The sequence below is a fragment of the Orcinus orca genome, chromosome 6 (genome assembly GCF_937001465.1).
Source record: "Orcinus orca chromosome 6, mOrcOrc1.1, whole genome shotgun sequence".
NCBI lineage: Eukaryota > Metazoa > Chordata > Mammalia > Artiodactyla > Delphinidae > Orcinus > Orcinus orca.
Genome location: NC_064564.1, coordinates 104,002,173 through 104,026,947, shown reverse-complemented (window position 1 = coordinate 104,026,947; position 24,775 = coordinate 104,002,173). Strand labels below are relative to the sequence as shown.

Below are 24,775 nucleotides of genomic sequence, written 5' to 3'. Positions count from 1 at the left end.
CTGGGTTGGGCCAGGGGTGGGGTAAAGCTGGGCGAGCTGGGTTGAGCCCAGGGGAATAAGGGGAAGCACCCGGGGTCCCTAAGTCTTAGGAATTTGCAGAGGGGTGCTGTGGCTAAAGAATATTGTGAGGGCGGATTGGGGGATCCTGGGAAAGGAGAGGGGGCGACTGGGATTCGCACGAGGCTGGGCGGAGCCTCCGAGACGCTCGGGGTCTGAGTGGGGAGCCAGAGAAGGGGCGGGCGGCGGGGCCCGGGGAGGTGGCGCGGGGGGGGGGGGGCGGGCCAGGGCCGATCGGGAGGCGGAGCCCGGAGCCGGGGGCTGCTAGCGAGCGGCTCCCACGGCTCCTTAGCTCCGGCGTCCTGGTTCGCTTCGGCGTCCGCCGCCGCCGCCACTGTCTCTTCCTCCTCCTTCGCCACCGCCGCTCGCAGCACCGCAGCCCCTCCCGCCATGGCCGCCGCCGGCGCCCGGCGCAGCCCCGGCCCCAGCTCGGGGCTCCGGGGGCGGCTGAGGCTCGGTTTCCACCCGGCGCCGCCGCCGCTGCTGCTGTTCCTGCTCCTGCTGCCGCCGCCGCCGCTTCTGGCCGGCGCCACCGCCGCCGCCTCGCGGGAGCCCGACAGCCCGTGCCGGCTCAAGACAGTCACGGTGTCCACGCTGCCTGCCCTGCGGGAGAGCGACATTGGCTGGAGCGGCACCCGCGCCGGGGCCGGGAGTGGGACCGGGGCAGGAGCCGCCGCTGCCGCCGCCGCGTCCCCGGGCTCCGCTGGCTCCGCGGGCACCGCCGCCGAGTCGCGCCTCCTGCTCTTTGTGCGTAACGAGCTGCCGGGGCGCATCGCGGTGCAGGACGACCTGGACAACACAGAGCTGCCCTTCTTCACCCTGGGTAAGGCTGGGCGCCGGCACACGCGGGGTCCCAGGGAACCGGGAGCCCCCAAGTGAAGCCAGACGGGTGGGGGCGCCCTGGGGATTCCCGCCCCGGCCTGCCCCGAGCAGGGTTGAGTGAGGGCAGCTGAGGGGCCCGGAGGGCGTACAGGTGGTTGGAATGAGTCCGGGGCAGTATCTGAGCGAGCGCGTGGCGGGAGACCGGAGGCGTGCCAAGCCTCCCGCGGTGGGGACCTGTCCGTCCGTCTCTCAGTGCAGACGTTGAGCTCTGCCGCGATCCGTCGCTGACGCCGAAACCCCAACTGCCTGAGTGTGCTTGAGCTGGGGGCCGTGGTAGTCCCCCGCTCGGGAGCCAGGTCTGGGTCCAGCCGCCCACTGCTCCTGGGGCACGGCCAGTGGCCGCCCGCGGTCACCGCCCCCTCGCTGTCGCCTCGGAGTCGTCGGCTCTGCTCTTCCGGTTCGATTTTCTCGAGAATCGGAGCGGAGTCGCTCCATGTAGAATCCCTTGGTCCGCATAAATTCGGCCTCCCGATGGGTTGGGTGACCTTGGCCAAGTCGCTTCCCCTCTCTGGGCCTCAGTTTTAGCCATCTGTGAAATGGGGCTGGGGAGGATTGAGTGATTTCCGAGCACTGGCGTTCGGAACCCAAGGTCTCCCTCCACTTTCAGATTCTCCCTCCATCCCCGTGGTCGCATTCGCCTTCCTACCCCCCTCCCGGCGGAGAGCAGGTTTGTCCTCGCAGCTCACTCACTGGGCTAATAATACTAACTTAAAGGCATGAAAAAGGAAGGGGAGAGGAAAAGGATGGGGGTGGGGGCTCAAACGTAAAAGTTAATCAGAAAGTTCGCCCGCAGCTTGCTGCCAGCTGGTTCCCAGCGCGATTCCCGGAGGAGTCGGCCCTTCCAGGTAGCTGTGGGAGGCGCAGCTGATTTCCCACCCGGGTAATTGATCGCTTAATCATCTCGGAGAGCGTTTACAAAAATGTTGTTTCCCCTTAGCTCTCCCGCGCTCACCGGTCTCTCTCTCCCCCCTCCCCTCTTGGGGGAGCGGGGTGCGATTGGTTGCCGGAGTCTGGCCAGCAGCAGCTCCAGGAAGGCGCCGGGGGCTCGCCCCAGACTCCAGACCCCGGGATCCGGCTGAGCTCCGGCACCGCGGGGGTGATGGGCCTTCGATGTCCGCGCCTTCGGGGTCCCGGCTTGAACCTCTGAGGTTAACTCCTTGCTCGCCCGAGAAGCCCCAAAGAGTAATCAAGGGACTAGACTCCTCTCTCCTGGGAGCCATAATATTTTTGATGTATTTTTGTGACGCCCCCCTCCCTCCCGCCCGCCCGCCACTTCCCTTTCGTGCTGGCCGCCTTTGGAGCTTTGAGCGAGCGCCAGGCCCTTTCCTGGTCTGAGCATGTGCCTCGGGTTTCTGGCCCCTGGGCTCTCCCCAGCTGGCTGTAACTTGAGCGTGCTGAGCTTTGTGGGGTGCTAGGCAGGAGAGCGCCTTGCAGGTTCCCAGGGGACTTTCCGCGGCGGCACGTCTCCTGTGCCACACACACACGTTCAAGCATACACACGCGTGCGCGGACACACACATACACCAAGAGCCATTCCCACGTGCACTTGTGAGCTGCCCATTTCCAAGTAAGTGGATGGGGGTGAAGATGGGGTTCCTTAGGGCGAAGAGCCAACCTTGGGCTCATGGCCAACTCCTGTGACCCCGCCGCAGGGAAGGGTCCTTCCAGAGAAACGGAGGGTGTCCCTCACCACTTTCAATCCCAACCTTCTCCCTCCACCCTCGAGATCTCTCTACTCCCGGATGTCCGGAGAGGGAGGGAGTGGGGGTCCTTCTAAATGGCTGTTCAGATGAGGGGGAAAGGGGGGGCATCCTTGGGTATGGCATGACTTGGAAGCGAGGACCCCAGAGCGTTCCAGTTTCCCTAGGATGTGGAGGACCTGGTCCAGCCAGCTACAGGAGTCGCTCCAGAATTCCTGGAGCTGGCAATCTCTGCGTTTTTAAACTTTGGCTTTCAAGAGGAAATGGGTACCTGGGAGCTCAGGGCAGGCTGACTGAGGAACTGAGTGAGGAGCTGCAAGTGTCAGATCCCCCAGACCTGTGCTTCAGCGTCAGTCTTCTGGTGCTCTCCACTTGGAGGCTTCCGCCTTCTCTGACGCAGGCGGCTGAGCCTCGGCGGCTGGGGACTGCCTGCTGTGGAGTGGCAGGTGCCGTCCTCCTTGGAAGCCCTGAGCCCTTTGGGGAAGCAGGTTCCTCCTCCTCCTTCCCCGCAGCCCGAGGCACTCCTACCAGGGATTTGGCTAGCGAGGTAGTCGCCAGATGGCCGAGCATAGCAGGATCTGTGTAGGGAGACGTGGGCTTTTTATTTGTGTTGTTCTTCCACTGTTTGTGTGTAAACACAGAGTGCACGATGAGCTCTGGGAGGGCCAGGCTGGCTCAAAATGAGGGCGGAGGGGGGGTACTCTGAGTCATTTATGGCCGTATCTCCCCCAGGGTCCCCAGGCAGCCCCATCCCATCATCCCATCTTCAGACCTTCTAAACATCCTTCCCTAGTGTTTGTCTCTGGAGAGTTGGGTGAGTCTTTCACTACTAGGTCACCAGTTCAAGGGATTTGGAGATGGCATGCGCCGCAGATGCACATGCAAAGTCGGAAAATGCCGAATCCTGCCAATAGCGGGGTGTGTGGAGCCACCACTAGGGGGGGATAGTGTCTACCAAAGCCCTCAGGCTATGCTTTGGGTTGTGGGTCTAGAGTTGGTGGTGGTAAAATGTCCCTGGTGTTAAGGGGCGGTGAACAAACAAATAAAAGGTAAAGTTCCCATTCTACTCCAAGTCCAGTTGGGGAAGCTCAAAATTATTTTGCACACACTGTCTACCATCCCTATTCACCAAAGTCACCGACATACCTGGCCTTTCCTCCCTCCATTGTGCCTGCCTCTCCTGTTTGAATTATCAGCTCTATAATTGGTAGTGCCCAGACTTAAAAGACTTTTCTTCAGGTCTTTTCCTCTTCATGTTTAATCTTCCCTTCATGTTCCAGCCTGCTTTATGTAGGTGGAAGTTTCCCTCAGAGGTGAAATGCCCCCCCAAGTTTCTGTGTCTGGGCCTCTTCTTTAGAATCTAAGTCAGTGGTCCTGATAAAGTGAATTTCCTTGAAATACATCAAGGAATAGCAAATAGTTGTTGAATCCTTACTGTGCTGCTCAGAGCTTTACTCTTGCCTTTTATTATTTACTCACATAAAATATATGAAGTGGGCACTGTTGTAATTTATTCCCATTTTACAGGTAAGGAAACATTCTTTAGAGAGGTCAGGTGCCTAGTCCGAGGTCTCACTTTGAGTAAATGCAGTCCTGGGACTGGAATCTCAGCGCATCGGACACCTACATTCTTGGTAATTGCTAAACAGCCATCCTGAGCCAAACATGCACTGAGGGGCTGGTTACATTTATGTAGGGCATGGTGCAGGGTCCTGGAGAGGAAACATAACAATCATCAGCACGGCAAGAACCTTTCTCAGGGGGACTTTAGCTACATTGGTGCTGAAGTATGAGAGTGTGAGAGTGAGGCAGGAGTTAAATGACCTTCAATGACCCTGCCAACGCGAAGTTCCATGACTCATGGGATGTCAAAGGGCATCCTATGTAGTGGTGCAAGTGAGTGATGGGTATGACACATTCTGTAACATCAGGGAGGGAGATATCTCTTTAGACTTAGAGAAAGCTGGGGACATTTCCTGGACAGGAAAAAAACAAAAGCAAAACCAAAAACTGAGTGAGGTCATGGAGGATGGGCTGGAGGAGAATTTGAATGCTCCAGTACAGCTTGGGGGCTTGATGTTGCTTATGACCTGGAACTCTCAGCTGGGGCCTGCTCTGACCTTGAACAAGTCATTTACCCCGGATCTTCAGTTCTTTGTGTTATAATATGAGTGGGTAGCTGAGCCCTAAAATAATCCTTTGGTGCAAAGATTCTGTGAACTTGAAGTGCCCTGACCCACTCTGTAACTCTGACCAGCTGCTCTTACTTCTCACTGTCTCCTTTCCTTTGCTGGTAACATGGGGGTGTTGGGGAGGACTGACGGAAAAGAAAGAATTTGAATGGGAGCAACTGTCCTTGCAGGGCTTCTGAGGTGAACCCGCACATCACCCAGTGTTCATCTGCCCCCAGGCAGCTCCAGAGTCTGCTTGTGGATTTAGCTTTCATGCCCACCGCTAGGGAAATGGCATCCTTCTTCCTGTGCTTGATAGTGGCCAGGTTGGACTGTTTACCATGAGCCTTGATTCAGCAAAAGGGGGAAAGGGGATAAAACTGAGTAACTACTCGTTGTCAACATCCATTACTAATTTACCTTGTCATATAAATCACACAGGTGAGGAGCGTGCTCTATATTTGGGGGAGGGTGTGTGGAGAAAGAAAAACCATCCAGTAGTATGTTTTTAAATGCATCTGCATGAGCAGATCTGGCAGTGTCCTCAAGATCTGTCCTGAAAGGATGCTGTTTGCAGGAAGCTGATTGGCCTGGGTGGAAGACGAAGATGCTCTGAAATGCCCACTTGGTCAGTCTGCAAAGATTCCTTAAAATACAGGCAAAAATGGACACCAAGAGAGAAGAGCCCCCAGAAGGGGTGAGGGACCAGGCACAAGGTCAGAAAGGTGGCTAGAAGCAGGGAGTTTAGCCTAAGGACAGTCCACAAGGGCTGGAGAAACGTTCTTCAAACATCAACAGGGAATGAGGCATGTGCTTTTTTTTCTGTCTGGTTCTAAAGAATGTCCTAAAGGTGCAAATACTAAGGGGATGGAGTACAACATGACAGGAGGATGTGTCCCTGGGAGCTGTCCACCAGCCAAGCATTCTGACCTCTAATGATGACAGGGTCCACATGGGAGGAGGTCTTCAAGCAGGGACCACACAGCTATTTGGCAGGCATTTGGAGACAGGACCAGAGGCATTGAGGCTATCTGCCCCTTTTGGTTTCTGCCTTGATTCTGAAGGTTGATGACAGTTATTAAGTGGGAGAAAAAAAACAGATACAAACAGTATAAGCTGGGTTTTCTGTAGGGATTTCTGACCACAGAATATTCATTAAAATCAATCCCAGTGTTTTTTCCAGAATGGGTAAGAGGGAGAGATTCCGGGGTGGGTGAGAGGGCGAATTTGATGTCTTCAGACAAAGCTTACAAAATGTTATTTCCTCATTTGGGCTCCAGGTCCCTTATCACTAAAATATTTCAGTAGCACTCAGACTCCAAGGTCCCGTCCTGCTCTGATGGTCCAGGTTTCTGGGATATTGTAAATAAGGGTGTGTGTGTGTGTGTGTGTGTGTGTGTGTGTGTGTGTGTGTGTGTGTGTGTGTGTGTGTGTGTGTGTGTGTGTGTGTGTGTGTGTGTGTGTGTGTGTGTGTGTGTGGCGGTTCAGTGGTCTCTGATCTGAGTTTTTCCCCCTTTTCATTCACTTCCCTTACTCCATCCCCACCCCTTTGCCAGTTCAGGTCTGATGAACTCTAATAATTAGGGCAGAGACAGATATATTATCTGCCCTTAGAAAGTATAATTAGCCCACCGTAGCCGTGGGTTCTACATCCCCAGATTCACCCAACCGTGGGCCGACTGCACTATTGCCATTTTATATAAGGGACTGGCACATCCTTGGACCTTGGAAAGGGGTGGGGTCCTGGAATCAATCTCCTGCAGATACCAAGGGACCATTATACTATGTTACTGAGAGGGTGATGGGGCAGGGTGAGAGGAGGATTCGTTTTAGCTGTTACAGAGGCCCAGGTTGGGTCAAGGCCATCCAGATTTGCTGTTTCTGGGGGTCAGGAACAATAGCTATCAAGACAGCACAGCTCTGCGAGCTTTTGTGACCCAGAGCTTGCTCCTTCTCCTGAATGGGGCCCTCAGGCTGCAAGATCATTCAATAATACTAATTTACAGCAAGTCCAACGGTAGGTTTGCCTAGGCCCCTGGCAGGCAGAGCCTCCTGCTTCTCACCTCCTTGCTTGGCTGTAAACTAGGCGTTGGCTGCCATAGGATGGTGTGAACACATGTGCTGGGGGGAGAGAAGGACAGAGAGTGACAGTGACTTCTTTGGGTAAAGCCATGAAAACTGTGACCATGACCATCAACTCTGATGGCCTTACAGAATCACAGACTCTCAGAGCACATTGAATCTAGCCCTTCCATTTAAATGGTAACACCGCGTCCCAGACAAGGGAGGTAACCTACCTAAGGACCAGCTGGGTTCACACTTAAACCCAGTGGTCTTGAATCCCCATCCACGCTTCTTTCCATCACACTGACTACCAACACGTGGCTCTGGGTTAAATATGTCTCAGGTCTGCAACTTGGTTGAACATCCTAAGGTGCACCAAGTCTCTCCTCCTCTCCCTGCAAAACAAACAAACAAAGAAACAAAAATCTAAGGAGAAAGATATCCCTGGGGAAGTTGAATTTGTTCTCCTGCCCAAGGTATCCACCTGGTTGGCTCCAGTCTCTCCTGAGAGCCTGAGCCAATGGGTTTTGTGCTGGGGAGGAGGGAGCCTCATTGCTTTTCACTCTAGCTGCCCTGAGGGTGAGAAGAAGCCTGCTCTTTTCCAGAAAAAGAAAGAAAGAGTCAGATTTAACCTTGAGGTGCAGCAGCATTACAGGGATGCTTTCTTTGTAGGGCTGATACTTCCCCAAGTTCTCATACTGACCAGCTAGTGGCAACAGAAGATTAACTATAGCGAGAGAGAGCTGGCTTTTCTTTCCTCCCAGCAGAGCTTGCAGTCTCTCGGCCCCAGAGAAGGCAGGCAGCGGTGCTTGGCGGGACTCGCTCTGCTCTCCTCTCACTGGCTCTTCACTGCCGTCTGCAGTTCTTTAGGACAACAGCCCCCAGGAAGACTTTTCCTTGGTTTGGAAGGGGGTTGGGTGGTGACTACCCAATGTAAGATTCAGGACTGGAAGATTTCTAGCTTCCTTATTGGCATACTGGAGCGTGCAGGCAGCCCTTCTGTGAGTCGAAAATTGACAAGGATGTTGTATGTCATAAACCATTAGGGTTTTCACCTGAGAAGAAACCCTTTCTCCATGCCCGTTGTCACGGCCCCCGGCAGGGTCAGATGTCAACACTTCTCTCGACTACGATTTCAGCTGTCAACTCACTGGTATCTCCCTCTAGTCTTATTCTCTCTAGTCCATCGTCTGTACTTGCAGACAGAGGGAGTTCATTAAAAGCCCAAATCTGATCATGGCCATCCTCTCCTAAAGCACTTCACTGGCTCCCCATAATTCTTAGTATGAAGTTCAAGCTCCTTATTGAGCTACAAGGTCCATGATCAGACTCTGCCCAGACTGTCCTATGCTAAGAACCCTTCTTTCTTGTTCTGTAACTCTGCCCCAAAGGCCCTGGGAAAATTCCTTCTTACATTTCAAGGCTGAATTCAACTATGAACTTACCTTTGAAGCCTTTCCTGACCTCTTGGCACTAAAGTTGGACACTCTGAGCCTTGGTACCCACTAGCGATATAAAGACTGGTGTAACAGTGGCTGGTCCCTTAGAACCACTGAGCGCCTACAACATGCTAGGCACTGCTCCAGCCACTTAAGATGTATGGAGAACAAAAGACATAGATTCCTGTGTTCAGAGAGCTCATATCCAGGAGTACGTGTATATATGCATGTGTGTGTGTGCATGTGTATGCGTGTTGGGGAGAAGATGATAAATGTAATAGATAAGAAAATTATGTGGTATGTGAGAAGGTGATAGATTCTATAAAAAAAAAGGGCAAAAAGAAAATGAACATTATTGAGGTGAGGAAATCAGTTTTAATATTAAATAGGGCCAAAGGATTGTTTATTGAGATTATAGGATTGGACCAAGACCTGAAGGCCATGAAGGCCTCACCAGGCAGATGTGTGGAGGAGTATTCCGGGCAGAGAACGGCTCCAGCAAAGACCTGACTCCAGAGCACACCTGGATCGTTCAAGGGCCAGCAAGAAGGCCAGTATGGCCGGAGTGGAGTGAGTGGGGGGTGGACAGGACAGGACAGGATTTAGGCTTTTACCGTGAGTGCCATGGCGAGCCAGGCAGGACGTTAAGCAAAAGAGTATCCGTAACTGACTTCTGTCTCAAAGGAATTACTCAGGCTGCTCTGTAGAGGAGCAAGGATGGGAGAGGAAGGTCTGCAGGAGTCTGTTCAGGTGAGAGATGATGGTGACTTGGGGCAGAGAGCAGAACTTAATGTGTTTCTCTGTCTGTCTTGTGGTACTTGCCTAAGAGCTCCACAGGCAGAGAACATCCCTCCTTTATCTCTGGGGCTGCAGTGATTCACCCTGTGCTTGGCACATCCTAGGTGTTCAGGGCATCTTAGATGACTAGAAACAGGTTTGCCAAGTCTCATCTCAGAATCCATACTGTGCAGAACTGGAGAGGTATTGCAATTCCACTCCTCTGTTAAGGCTGAGCTGGAATGCCACCTCTTCCATGAAACCTTCCCTCTTCTGAGCTTCCACAGCTACTGCCTCTACCTTCTCCTGCCTCCTCATTATTCTGGGGTGTTTGTAGGATGAGGAATGAGACCAGTTTGATTAGAGGAGAAAGAGTTGGGTTTAGGGAAGACCTTTTCTTGAGAATCATGGAAGCCAGATAAGGGATTAGCACCTTTGCATTGTGCCAGACAGAGAGGCACTGAATGTTTGGGGGGAGATGATCCATCCATGGTGTTGGGGTCATCACCTGCCATAAATGGCAAGAATTTAGGACATTTTCTGAATGAAACCCTTTTATATAAAGATGGAGAAGTCAAGGTCACCGTAGCAAGTCAGTGGTGGAGCAGGAACCAGATCCAACCTTTTGACTCCTGGTCTGGTGTACCTTCCTCCCACCTTAGTCCAGGCCACTGGGGGTGGGGGGAGCTGGTGTGCTGGACTTCCCCCTTCTGGTATGGGGTAGGCTATGCAAAAAGCAACCATTCATTGAACGTTTACTATGGCCTGGATGCGGTGCTGGCACGTTTGTTATTGCAGTTCCTTCTTTCCATAGTGCTGAAAGACAGGTCGGATTCATCCCATGTTATAGGTGAGCACGGAAGCTCAGAGGAGTTCAGAAACACACCCAAGATCACTACAGCTGAGCTGGGTCCTGTCCCAGGTGTGCCTGCTTCCAGGCTCCGTGCTCTCTCCGCCTTCCATACTGCACAGAACTAGGGGTGCCCTTGAGTTTTCACCACTTTGACAACCTCTTGTACTTTTTATCTCTTCCTCCTCTCATTAGCAAGAAGTTGCAGACGTTTCTTATAGAGGAACTTCAGGTGTGACAGCCTCACAGGCCTGAGGGACTCAACACCTTATTTCTGGGCTGCCAGGAGCTGACTCAGCCTCTCCCCAGGCCCTGTCGCTCCTTGCTCGTTTGCCAGGAGAGCACCGGGCCTTGTCTCATCTGCTCTAGATGTCACTCGTTAGCCCTGGACTCCTTGACAAGCAGATTCCCATGCTGCCGTGGCTTCTTGATTTTCCTCCTTCCCTTCATCCTTCCTCCTTTCCCTTTCTTCTTCCCTTTCCACTTCCTTCTTCTCCCAGTGCTTAGGGAATTCCCACCTTCTGCTGGGCATACAGTTATACTAGGGAACCTGTTACCTAGACCTTCCAGGAACTTAGAGAAGCTCTGCATTTCTTTTCTAGAAGTTGTCAAGCATCTGTTGTCTGAGATGCAGCCCCTGTTTGATTGGGTGACCTTCCTTGTCACTCCTCCCCTTCAACCTAAGTTGACTTTTGTCGCCTAGTGCTTCTTAGCAGCATTGTGCAGTTTTTATGGTCCTACCTTGAAAACGGAATTTATATTACATTATCTATACATATGGGATATATATAATAATAAATATTTATATATATATATATATTATAATGCTGTAAAAGTCCTAATAAATAGTGTATAGTTCTCCTAGAGTATTAGAGCTGGGTAAAAGAATGCCTTTGAGATCCAGCCCAACTCTCTCATTTACCTAGCAAAAAGAAGTACATTTGTGGGCTTCCCTGGTGGCGCAGTGGTTGAGAGTCCGCCTGCCGTTGCAGGGGGCACGGGTTCGTGCCCCGGTCCGGGAAGATCCCACATGCCGCGGAGAAACTGGGCTCCGTGAGCCATGGCCGCTGAGCCTGCGCGTCCGGAGCCTGTGCTCCACAACGGGAGAGGCCACAACAGTGAGAGGCCCACGTATAGCAAAAGGAGTACATTTGCAAGGTCCCACAGCTAAACCATGGCAAAATCCAGTCTGTAGCCCAGCTCCTCTGACTGGTGTGCCGGCTCTGAAGACCCAAAGCCCTGGGATAGAATCCCGGCTGCACTACTTCCTAACTGTAGACCTCTGTATGCCCATGAAGAAAGTGGAGGTAACACAGCAATCCCTTCTCTGGATTGCTGCGATCATTATTTTTGGAGAGTCCTCCATCTTCAGCTGTCGTCAGTGTCCAACACTGTGCTCAATTTTTACTTACACTAAGCCATGTGATCCTTACGGAGATAGTGTGTGCAGAGCACCTAGCACAGCATCTGGCACCATTTGTGCTCCGTGCCTCTTAGCCACCTGGAATCCTTGTTATGGGAGGAGGTGGAGGTATGAATAACTAATGCATGCAAATTCCCTTTCCCTCCCCCCTCTTTCCACTCCAGCCTGCTGGCTTTGGCCTCTGCCCTCCCTCCCTCTCTCCCCACCAGGAGGAGAAAAAGGATGAAATTGACCATTGATCTCTGCTCTCTCTCCAAGAGCAGGGGGAAGCTGTTGGGGGGGGTGCTCCTAGGGGGCTCCCGGGTTGTCTGAGGACAGTTTGGCCAGAGAAACTCGGAGAGGCTGAGTCTAAGGCAGGCGGGTCTTGGGGGAGGCAATCGGGGCAGAACCCTCTCCCTTCTGGTGGCTGCCTGCTGACAAAGCCTTGCTGTCAGGCACCTGGGAAGTCACGAATGGCTTTGCAAGCAGCCGCAAAGGGAAGGAACATTTCCATTAGCAGAATCAGCAGTAAAGAGATTTCCAGTCACAGTCATAGCTGCATTTGGGGGAATCATTTCGGTGGTGGCTGTGGGCTGAGGAGGGAAGGAGGCAGGGCGGCAACGAGAGGCATGGAGACGTCTGTCTCCTTGCAGGAGCTGAGAGCTCCAATGAGAACCAGGTACCAGATGCCTAGGGACTCTTGGGGAGCTGGGTGGGTCCTTGGACAAACATTCTGGACCACCAGCTTCCATCCAAACGGACAGAACCCCCTTCTCAGGAGTCCCCTTGGGAGGCTGCAGGCTTGTTCTCTGCCACCTTTGTTCTGATTACCTGGGTTACTCTTTTCAAGACTTCACAGCCAGCAGCAACTTCCTAGGCTCCTGGGATTTGTCACTGGGAAAGGTCCCAGATTATTTAGCCCGGTTTTTCCCAAAGTTAGCGACTCCTCAGAATCACCTTAGAGGCCAGGTTTTCCCTTCCAGATCAGTGGAAGCACCTGGGAGGGGCCTGGGTATCTGTACTTTAAGAAGTATACCAAATCCTTGGTGTGTCCCTGGACACCCTGGGTGCACTGGTCCCTGGGTATCTCTTCGGTCTCACCTCCTGACATTCCCCGTGGCACTTGGGGCTCTAGCTTCACTGATTACTGGCAGATCTCTGGGGGGAACCAGGCACATTCCCCCTTCCTGAGTCCTGAATAGAAACACTGTTTTCTCTGCTCATAATGCTTTTCTGGTCTCTCATTCACCTGGCCATCTCCTAGCCTTAGCTCAGCTATTACCTCTTCTGAGGAACCTTCCTTTCTCCTCCAAGGCTACCCCCCTAGTAGGATTGGCATATCTTGTGAACAAAAAATAAATGCAAAAAATAAAATGCCGGATGCCCAGTTGAATTTCAGACAATGAATACTTGCTTAGTATAACTATGTCCCATATGTCCCATGCAATATTTGGGATGTAGTTATGCTAAAAATGACTCTCTGATTATCAGGAATGCAAATTTAGCTGGACAGCCAGTATTTTTTCTGGCAACCTGCAGGGACCCTGTTTCTCTCTCTGCTGTCAGGAATCATATTACCAATGTGTGATTTGTCCCCCAAACCTGCTCTCCCTTCCATCTCAGGAAACCAGACTACCATTCACCCAGTTATTCAAGCAAAGGAATCATCTTTGATATCTCCCTTCCTTTGCCTCTCTCATTCTTTCAGTCAACCAGCCTTGTTGGTTTTACTTCTAAAATGACTGTCAAAATTCTTCACTTCTCATGATGTCCTACTGCCATCACCTTTGTCCAAGCTCACTTGGGCTGTTACCTCAGTCTCCTAACTGGTCTTCCTGCTGCCTCTCCATCCTCCTTATCCTTTCCTTATATTTTTTGATATATAGCACACGGGCCAAATCCAGCTTGCTGCCTGCTTTTGCGTGGCCTGTAAGTCTATTTTCTTGTTTAAATACTTGAAAAAATCAAAAACAGAATAATATTTCATGATATGCGTCAATTATATGAAATTCAAATATCAGTGTCCATAAATAAAAAAAAGATTTATTGGAACACAGTCACACTCATAGCCTTGTGTATGTATTGTCTGTGGTTGCTTTTGCTTTACAACAGCGGAGTTGAGTAGTAGCAACAATGAGTATCTGGCCTACCAAGCTTAATATATTTCCTAATTGTTCCTTTACAGAACAAGTTTGCCAGCCCTGCTGTATACAGTAACCAGAGTGATCTTTTTCAAAAATCAAATTGGATCTTGCCACTCTCTTGTTTAAAGCCTTTAAATGTTTCTCATTGCTCTTAAGATAAAATCTTAATTCCTTTTCACAGTCTAAAAACTTTAAAAAATGTTGCCTTCTTCTCTGGGTTCATATTTCCTTTTCTCATAGAACTCAAGTCACCTCCTCCAAGAAGTCTTCCCTGACCAAAGCCTTCCCTGGTACACCGTCCCCCTCATAGCTTTCTATCCCGTTTATTTAAAAAAAACAAAAAACCCAAAAAACTTTATCTGGCAGCTCCTTGATGGTAGGGAATGTGTCTTGTTCATTTTTTTTGCTCCTCTCAACTATATAATGCATTACACAGCACAGAGTAGGTGCTGAGTAGATGTTTCCTGACCAAATGAATGACACATGGGCAGCGGTAGGGGTGGTAGTTTGTGAACACCATCTTACAAGGTAGCGGCCTCATTGGGTTGTTCTGTTGCTTATCAGGAGATTGCTATCAGGATTCCAAGAGCTAAAGTTTGCAGAGCAGGTAGACCAGTGCCCACCACTCAGCAAATGCCATCTAGGTGTCTGTTAAATAAACAGACCTATACTTTAATCCCTAGGACACATCTCCTCCCCACTTTATTTGCAGTTGGAGCATGTTCAGGGCAATTCACAGGAAGTCCTGTGAGTAAAGACCTCATGGAGCCAGGGGGCAGGGTCATCTGGTGGCTGGAACTAGGAGCCAGGGGTCCTGGGGTTTGGTCCCAGTTCTGCTGGTGTCTGTGGTCAAGTCCCTTCCACTTTCTGGGCTTCCTACCGTTTCTCATGTGATGAGATTAAAACAAGTGATATTTGAGGTTCTTCTCAGCCCCCGCAGCTCAGCAGGAGCCCAGGAGGGAAAGAAAGATTCCCGTTAGGAGCTTCTGAGTCTGGAAGCTCAGCTGCAGCAGGAGAAAGCTGACTCTCTCCCTTCCTTCCTCCATCTCTGCATCCTTTCTCGGGCGTCTGAAGATCAAACCCTCAGCTCTGAACCCAGGTGCAACTCAAATTTTTAAGCCCAGTCTCACACTAATTTGTTCAGGCACCTTCTTCAATTACTTTCTCTCTAGCCTTCCCCAGGGAGGGAGACTGGAAGAAGCTGACAGCCCAAAGTAACCAATTACCTGTCTGCCAATAGGAGGACTCCTACCGTCCCTCCCTCCCTCCCTTCTTTTCTTTCTCCACTTTATTCTCCTGGCCTGTAAACCATCTCCAAACTGCAGAACCCTCCAGGGAATGGCCCCAGTTCACCTGCTCCCAGCTGGGGAAGAGAAGGCAACCCCTCCCCCAAGAGAGACAACAGGTGGGAAGGCTGGTGGCTGAGAAGGGGCAGCTGCGGATCTTGGAAAGCCAAGCAGGTTTTGCAAGCCTGCTAAATACCAAACTGTGCTAGATTGAGAGGCAAGTGCTTTGGGCTCTAGCCCTGTTTCTGCCATCTACTTGCTGTGGCCTCAAATAAATGACAGTTCCTCTTTGGGCCTCAGATAAGATTAAGTGAATATTGTCAGAGCCATCTTTCCTTCAGGTAGGTGGGGAAGATTGGCCTGCATAAGATACTCCATGAGAGAGGAGGAACCTTCCAGTCCTGTCCACTACTGGAATCGCAGGTGTCTAGAGCTGTGCCTGTCACATAGTAGGCACTCAGTAACTATTAGTTGAATGAAGGAATGAATAAATGGAAAATGTGTGTGTTTAGACATTGCTAATGAACTTAATCACAGCTTCAGATGCCTCATCAGTCACTAGGATCAACTGGGGTTTGCATGGGTGATGAATTCTGTTCACGTTCCCTAGACTCAACCAGTTCACCCAAAACCTGTGGTTCACCTTAAGTTCCCCTTGCTTGGAGCTAAGCCCCTTCAGTCATTATTCAGTCGTTCTTCCATCCCAGACATTGTGCTGAGTACCTTGGGGGCACAGAAATGCAGGGAGTTCAAACTATTAGGATAATAACACTTGAACTTTATGATTAAAAAAAAAAACAAACCTCCCTTTCATGGGTATTTTTAGCATCTCCATATTACTGATGAAGATGTGGCCATTCAAAGAAATCAAGTCAATTGCACAAGGTCACATAGTAAATGGGATTAGCTGTATTTATTTTTTAAAAGGAATCTTTGTATCACTCTCAAAATGGAACACCAGAATAACTTGCTATAAATGGAAGGTAGCCTGTAAAAGTTAGCGTAGTGTCCACGTGCCGTCTAAACTCATCTCTCATACCACAGTTCGGGAAACATGGATTTAACCCAACTGCTGAGATAAAGATATTCATTTAAAATTTAAATTTTGCCCACTTAATTGTGAGATTTCCCTTAACGTGTACATTTAAATAATATCTTTCCTGCCTCATAACTCCTACCCGTATTTTAAGATCCAGCTTGAATGTGCCTTTGCTACTTCCAAGATGACTTCCCTGGCTCCCCCGAGAACAGTTATCTCGCAAGCACTTTGTATATTCACTGCAGTCCGTGTTTTCATGAAAATATGGTGATTGTTTAATTGTCTGTCTCTCTTGCTAGCCTTGTAAGCTTCCTGAGTTAAACATCATGTCTCTTTAATATCTGTAACTCCAGCAATGAGTGCATACATACTTAGTAAATTTTTAACCTTAATTTTAGGTTTCAACAAAAGGAATGCAAGCTTGTTGTAGTAACAAATTCAGGCAATTCAGGAATGTTATACGGGAAAAGGTGAAAGTCTCTCCCCCGCCCAATCTCATTCCCCAGAAGTGATCATGATGAAGAGCTTGCTGGGATCCTAGTGAAATGTAGAGTAAGTATGTGCCTGACCAGCCACCTTTGGTGATGGGACAGAGAGGAAGTGACTTGTCCGAGGTCATCCGGAACCATCTTTTGTTAGGGCATTGGTTTTTCAAACTGGGTTCCATGATAGATCTGGGGAGGATGAGTCGCTCTGGGCTCCAGCTAAAGAGACACTCCAATGTTAAGCCAGCTCCGGGTCCCAGCATCTACTTGCATACTTGCAGACTTCTTCCAGACCACAGGCAGGGAGTCCTCTTCTTGACTGACCCTATGTGAATGTGTGTATATACACACACACACACACACACACACACACACACACACACACACATAATGTGTGTTTATATATGTATATGTACAAATGTGTGTATGTATATACACACACACACATATATATACACGTATGTGTGTACATACATATAGATACATATGAGAGATAGAGAATAGGATAATGATTCTCCTCTCTGCAGAACTAAAAGAAGAAACTGAAGCCAGCAGGGGAGGAGCCAGAAAGGAAACAATGATCACAAGTCTGGGGTGGGTGTCTCTTTCTGGCACAGTATTTGACATGATGGGTAAAGCAGTTCTTCTTTTCTTCCTTAAATTATTTTCTCACTTGAATGGGGAGACAGACTATTCAGGAGAGGGTTACCTGTGCTTAGGTTGAGTTGCTTCCTTTAGAAGCCCTCATTTGTGAAGCCATGTAGATTGGCAGCTGGTCAGTTAATAGAAGAAGCCTATTAAAGCAAGGAATCATAAAAAAAATAATAATGCACATTAAACGTTTCCTTTTTAACTTAAAATTCGTAAATGTGTATACGTTTGCCAGTGATTTGATGTAGGCCCAGGGCCTCTTCTTCGAGTCTGGGTCAACTGATTGGAGTTCCATGTCATCTTTCTTGTATAAGCCATGCTCGTAATATTCCGAATATGATCTCCAATGTTGGTCTCATTAAAGGGGACTGAGAACTTAAAGATGTTTGCCAGGTAATTCTTCTAGAGTTTGATGATTCCTTTCTAAATTTTTATAGTTGTCACACCTGACCTAACTCAATAGCAATGTTTAAGTGACTTTATTTTTATCGTAAGATTAGCTCAGTCCTCCTAGAAGCCACTTTCTTTTGATGCTCATAAATTTTTAATCTGCACAACATTTCATTAAATTTTAGAGTTATGAGAAACACAACAGGCATAAACAGGTTTGGGAAACTGGCTCTGTAAAAACGCATCTGGCGGTCAGTGCAGAGAAGCCTAGCTGAAAGCTTTTTAAAAAAAATAATTAATTTTTGGCTGAGTTCGGTTTTTGTTGATGTGTGTGGGCTTTCTCTAGTTGCGGCGAGCAGGGGCTACTCTTCATTGCGGTGCGCAGGCTTCTCATTGTGGTGGCTTCTCTTGTCGCAGAGCACGGGCCCTAGGCGTGCGGGCCTCAGTAGTCGAGGCTCACGGGCTCTAGAGCGCAGGCTCAGTAGTTGTGGCGCACGGGCTTAGCTGCTCTGCGGCATGTGGGATCTTCCTGGACCAGGGCTAAAACCTGTGTCCCCTGCACTGGCAGGCGGATTCTTAACCGCTGTGCCACCAGGGAAGCCCACTGAAAGCTTTTGAAACTTATACATGTTTCAGGTTGACAGAGGCATTAATGTCACAGAAATTTTAGCGGTTGAGCCATTAGATAGCATTTTGCCCCAAACCCTTATTTAAAGAAGAAGAAAAGGGGACCCACTTGCACTTTTGGGGGGAATGTAAATCTTTGCAGCCACTATGGAAAAAGGCGTGGAAATTCCTCAGAAAATTAAAAATAGAACTACTGTATGATCCAGCAATTTCACTTTGGGCTGCTTATCTGAAGAAAATGAAAAACAGTAATTTGAAAAGGTATATGCACTCCTATGTTGATTGCAGCATTATTTACAAGAGCTGAGATATGAAAGCAACCTAAGTGTCCATCTCAGGATGAATGGATAAAGAGGATGTGGTTTATACATATAATAGAATATTATTCAGCCATAAGAAAGAAGGAAATCCTTTCATTTGCAACAATGTTGGATGGACCTCCAGGGCATTATGCTAAGTGAATAGTGTATGATAGCACTGATATGTGGAATCTAAAAACGCCAAACTCATAGAAACAGAGACTAGCATGGTGGTTCCTGGGGGGTGGGAGAAATGGGGAGATGTTGATCGAAGAGTACGAATTTCCAGTTATAAGATGAATACATTCTGGGGATCTAATGTACAACATGGTGGCCACAGTTCACAATACTGTATTATGGTCTTGAAAGTTGCTAAGAGAGTAGCTCTTAAATGTTCTCACCACAAAAACAAAATGGTAATTATGTGACGAGATGAAGGTGTTAGCAAGTGCTCTGGTGGTAATCATTTTGCAATATATAGTTGTATCAAATCAACACATTGTGTAGCTTAAACTTACACAGTGTTATGTGTCAGTTGTATCTCAGTAAAACTAGAAACTTTTTTTTTTTTTTTTAAAGATGGGAAAACTGAACCCCAGACCTGTGTCAGGAACCCAGGTCAATTAGACTCTTGGAGTTCATGGCCCCCCCTGGGACTCCACAGCAATTGTCATGATGCCCCCTTCCTTTTGGGTGGCCTCTTAAAGGAGGCACCCCAACACTTCCGTTTTACAGATGAGGAAACTGTGGTTCAAATACTGAAGTGACCTAGCATGGGATGCAGAGCGAGATGGAGCTGCAGTTCAATTCCCAGATCAGGCCAACTTCCTGCATGCCATGCCAAATATCCCTGTGCTCAAGGGTAGTTTTTCAATATCTTTTAAAATAATTAGGTCTTATCAACTATTTTTTTTTCCACCTATGACCACACCTTATCTTTCCTTCACTTCAGGAGGGAATGCGAACAGGGATTCCACTTCAAGTCCCTTTGTCCTCACCCCAGATCTTTCTATAAAGGCACAGCTTTTCAGGGGATCTTTGTGCATCCCTGAGCCCACATTGCAGGCCATCCAGATTCAGAACTCTCAGGGCCCTCAGGCCTATCCAGACCAGCCCTCTCATTGCACAGAGGGAGACCCAGGGCCAGAGGAGGCCAGTACCTTACTAACGTCAAGGGGCTGGGGCTGCTTCTGAGTGCAGACCCCAGTCCCTTCACCTCCACTGGGCTGCCTGCATGGCCCTGGGCCTTCCAGCGTGCCTACCTGCTGGGGAGGGTTGGTCAGGTAACGAGAGGGCAGTGTGTGTGCGTGCAGGCTGCCAGGGGTTTCTGTGCTTTATGAGGTGCACAGTATAATTCAGTATAAAAACCCATTTTGGGGATGTCTTGCCCCATAAAATCTCCTCCAGCAGGAATGGCTGGAAATTTGTTTTGACTTCCCTAGCACATGTTTTTTTAAAAAATACCTTCTCCATCTCATTTTGCTCTTTGCTTCCTTTTTTCCACCCAGTTCTCTTTGGATGATATGCCCGTAGTGGCTTATGAGGGGACACGGTGGGGATGACACTGGGGGAAGGGACCCTGCAGTATAGGTTAATGGGCTGGCAAATCGTTGTGAAAAAGCTCACCTTTCTTGAATGATTCTTCCTCTGCAAAGACTGTGGCTCAGGGCATGACTTCAGGGAACTGCCTTCAAGAATTATAATCAGACTTCTGGATGTCATTCTTTTTTTTTTTTTTTTAATTTATTTATTTTTAAAATTTTTGGCTGCGTTGGGTCTTTGTTGCTGCACACGGGCTTTTCTCTAGTTGCGGCGAGCGGGGGCTACTCTTTGTTGTGGTGCGCGGGCTTCTCATTGGGTGGCTTCTCATGTTGCTGAGCACAGGTTCTAGGTGCGCGGGCTTCAGAATTGTGGCACGTGGACTTCAGTAGTTGTGGCTCGCAGGCTCTAGAATGCAGGCTCAGTAGTTGTGGCACACGGGCTTAGTTGCTCCGTGGCATGTGGGATCTTCCCGGAGCAGGGCTCGAACCTGTGTTCCCTGCATTGGCAGGCGGATTCTTAACCACTGCACCACCAGGGAAGCCCCTAGATGTCATTCTTATTTGGGGCAAAATAAGGCTTCCGTACAACCCTCTCTCTTGTAATCCAATAGCAGCTACTCCTCCCTCATTTCCCACCTTCTTCGTGTCACATCATCTCTTTCCCAGTCTCTTGCAATACTGCTTCAGTTTCTTCCTTTGAGTAGATACTTCATATGCTGCCTGAAGGGTCATTCCCATAGGTCATTTCTCCCTCACTTAGAATCCTCAGTGGCTCCCTACTGTGTACAGGATTAACAGCAAACTCCTTGGCATCTGAGCTCTCCACCTAAGGACCAAACCCACCTAAATTATCCTTCTCTCTCACCATTCCTCTGCCTACACTTCAGATAAACTGGGTTTTTTTTTATTGCTCTCAGAAAACAAGCTCTACTAAAGTCGCATTTCAGCGACTTGACTCAGGCTGGTCCTCTACCGTGGATGGCCTGCTTCTCCTCCATTTCTGTTGGTGGAACCCTATCTACCCTTCTTAAACTGCTTTCTTTATGGAAACTTCCATCCTTATTCTTTCCTCCTCTTTCCTCCCTCCCCTAATTCAGATTGAATAACTTTATTCAGAAACGTTTTTTTGTATCTCTTAGGCCACCCACCTCACTTATAATGAAACGTTTATGTCCGTGTCTTATCCTCTGCCTGCGTAGTACAGTACAGAAGTCACTAGCCGCATGTGGCTATTGAACACTTGAAATGTGGCTGAAGGACTCAATTTTAAATTTTACTTAATGGTAATTAGTTTGCATTTAAGGATTGATAATAGCCGCATGTGGGTAGTGGCTACCCTCTTGAATAGCACAGATATAGAACATGCCCACCATTGCAGAAAATTCTGTTGGACAGAACTGCTTATGAGGTCTTTGAGGACAGGCATGGAGCCTTGTCTCTTCTGTACCCTGTTCCTAGTACAGGGCCTGTTATTGAATGAGTGTCAATAAATGCTGGTAGAACTGACATTCGGGCAAGACTGTGTAAGCACTGACCCCAAAGAGATTCGGTTTTTAAAATTAATTAATTAATTAATTAATTAATTGGCTGTGTTGGGTCTTCATCGCTGCACGCGGGCTTTCTCTAGTTGTGGTGAGCAGGGACTACTCTTCGTTGCGGTGCGAGGGCTTCTCATTGCAGTGGCTTCTCTTGTTGCGGAGCACGGGCTCTAGTCATGCGGGCTTCAGTAGTTGTGGCTCGCAGGCTCAGTAGTTGTGGCTTGGGGGCTCTAGAGTGCAGGTTCAGCAGTTGTGGTGCATGGGCTCAGTTGATCCACGGCATGTGGGATCTTCCTGGACCAGGGCTCGAACCTGTGTCCCCTGCATTGGCAGGATTCTTAACCACTGCGCCACCAGGGAAGTCCCAAGATTCAGTTTTAAAGAAAGAAATTCACAGAAATTTACTTAAGACCAAGGTTTGTTAATAAAAGTATTGCTTTGTAGGCTTTGCAAAGCCTGATACATCTTATAGTCTGGGATGTCTTAGGTTAATCCATTAATGACACTTACTGGTAGGAATTCCGGGTCCTTGATGGGTCATTTCTCAACCGTGCCTTTTCTTCCCATCTTAATCCCCTCCCTCCCTTCCCAGAGCAGGTCCGTCCCATAGCTGGGACTTAGAAAGAGCAGTCCCAGGAGTTCTCATTTCCTGGGAGACAGGTGTGGACAGACCTGTCTGACACGAATGCTCAGGTTTGCGCTTCCATTGTTGCTTCATGGAAGATTTACGAGTGTTTCTTCGAGAGAGAATTCCTGAAAACTCTGCCCTATGACTGATGGGATGAGAATGGGATACAAGGGTCTCTCCCCTTTTTTCTCCTGCCCCCCATCCTTTTTCCTTCTTCTCTTTTCCTCCTAAGTTTCTCTTCATGTCCACTTTCTCTTTTCTCTCTTTAACCTCTTCTCTTCTCTCTTCTTTGTCTTTCTCTCCTTTGTTCTCTTTACTGCTCTTAATGTCTCTTTCCTTTTTTCTCCCTGCCGTGCTGTGTGTGTGTGTGTCTTCCTCCTTGTATCTCCATGCCTCCCTTAACCTTTCTGTCTGCTCCCCATAGCCTTGAGTTCTCGTAAGAATTCCTGAGCACAAGTCGCTCCTGTCTGCCTACCCTGATCAAGCCCCTTGTTGACCAGCATGGAGCCATGCACGGCTCAGAACTGGCTACCTCTGGTCTTCACCTCTAGCCCAGGATGGTATTTGGAGTGAAGGAGACCAGAGGTGCGGGAGGTATTGCAGGGTGCAGGTCTACCTTGCTTCTAGTGTCAGGGCCTCCCTCCTCCTCACAGGGCTGCCTCCTTGCCTGGCCCTGTTGTCAAATGTGATTCCAAATGTCCTGAATGAGTTTAGAGGCCTCGATGACCATTTGGTCCATATTGGACACATTTGACTGTGACCTTGATTTTCAGTGTGAGGTGAGTTTTTGAGAGCAGCTGGTACAAAGCATCTGAGTGTCTTAAAATTTCTGTTTTGCTAAATATTCAAAGCTCTTTTTCTGCAACTCTGGTGGGCTCCTTTTTCTCAACCCCCTCTGCTGCTCTAGCACTATTCATCAGCTCTCTTTTCCCTCAAGGCATTAGAAACATCTGTTGGAGAGTTTCAGAAGAAAAGTTGCAAGAACGATAAACCTTTTTTTTTTTTGCGGTACGCGGGCCTCTCACTGTTGTGGCCTCTCCCGTTGCGGAGCACAGGCTCCGGACACACAGGCTCAGCGGCCATGGCTCACGGGCCCAGCCGCTCTGCGGCATGTGGGATCCTCCCAGACTGCGGCACGAACCCGTGTCCCCTGCATCGGCGGCGGACTTTCAACCACTGTGCCACCAGGGAAGCCCCTGATAAACCTTCTTAAGAGATCATTTCTTCTGAAATGTCAACCCTTGGCTGTAACTGACAACAAAAGGCATCTGAGCCAAGTTACCTTATCCCCCAAATATCATGTGCCCTTTTGAGATTGACCTTAAGGGCATATGCTCAATTATGAAACTTGCAAGAGTTTCTTAACTTTAAAATAGCAGTTGGTCCTGAGTCAACAGGATTTCTTGTTCCAAAAATACAAAGCAAACAAAAGAACAAAATAAAGAAAATGGTGAAGAAGAAGGACAGGAAGAGGAAGAAGAGGTGGAGGGAGAGAAGACAGAAAATAAAGTAGAGTTTAAGTCATCTCATGTGTCTATCCATAGGGTAGACTTAAGTTTGCTGCTGGAGCAGAAGTGGAAGTATCTTTTTACAATCATTGCATTTCTCTTTGTTTCCTCCCATTTCAATATGTAACCTGTAACCACAGCTTATTAGTTTTTCCCCCAACATTTGTTTTGAATGCATCCATTTCTTTCTGTCGTTATCCTGGTACAAGTTCCTTTCATCTCTGACCTGTAATTCAGTAGACTCCTAACCGGTCTCTCAGATTCATTCCTGCTCTTACTCCCCTCCCAGCCCTTCCCAGTCCATTCTCAGACGCGACCAGAAGGACTTCGTAAACGTGTGCACCAGATCACACCTCTGCTCTGCTTAAATTCATAATGACTTCCCATTGTGCTTATAATGAAATACATAGTCCCCAACCAAGGCCTACATGATCTTCAACCATAGCTGCACATTAGAATGCATGGGAAGCTTTTAAAAATGCCAGGGCCTGGAATCTACCCTAGACTAATTAAAGCAGTATAACTGGGAGTTAGACAGTTCAGCAGTTCCTTGCAAAACTAAACATGCTTTTACATATGACCCAGCAATTGCATTCCTTGGTGTTTACTCAGATGAGTTGAAAACTTACATCCATGTAAAACCCTGACTGCGAATGTTTATAGCAGCTTTATTCAAAACTGCTAGAACTTAGCAGCAACCAAGATGTCCATCAATAGATGATAGATAAATAAACTATGGTATATCCAGACAGTGGAATATTATTTTGTTTGTTATCTTCCCAGGTGACTTAGGGGTTCTAATACACAGCTGGGGTTGATGGCCACGACCCAGGGGGACCCTGCCAACCTCTGCCTCCACCCATGCTGCTTCTCTCTTACTTGCCAAACCCCACAGAATCCCTCCCTGCCCTCCCGATCTAAACTGTACTTGGCTATCTGTCCGTGTTTATTGTCTGTTGGCTTCTCTAGACTGCAGACATTTTGAGGACAGGGGCTGTGTTTAGCACTGTGCTTCTCAAAACATGTGTTTCATAGTTAGTCCTTAGTAAATGTTACTGAGCAAATGAACAGATGAATGGCTAGGTCTGAAAGTTTAATAGATCCCTCCTTGTTGCCCCCATAATGGCAAGCAGAGGAGACTATCAGGGAAAGCGGTGATATCTGGAGCTGGGTAAGATGAAATGTACACATACCCTCCTTCCACTCCTGAAGGGACCTACAGAACACAGAATAATTTCTTTAATCACCCATGGGCATTCCCCTCTGCTCTTTTTGCCCTCCAGCTGATGGCCTGGCT

At 48.8% G+C, this 24,775-nt stretch overlaps 1 protein-coding gene across 6 annotated transcripts in view; it reads left to right on the top strand.

Annotated features, from left to right (window-relative positions):
- Positions 1-340: 340 nt before the first annotated feature.
- Positions 341-24,775, top strand: part of ASTN2 (astrotactin 2) — a 917,697-nt gene continuing 893,262 nt past the window's right edge. For 3 of the 6 annotated variants that reach the window (XM_004269289.2, XM_004269290.3, XM_012532782.3), the window contains exon 1: positions 343-880. In XM_004269289.2, the coding sequence (XP_004269337.1) occupies positions 448-880 (433 nt within the window). In that variant the 5' untranslated portion in view covers positions 343-447. Of the gene's footprint in view, positions 881-24,775 lie in introns of all 6 variants that reach the window. The other 3 variants (XM_049711016.1, XM_049711015.1, XM_049711017.1) reach the window with 2 other exon arrangements.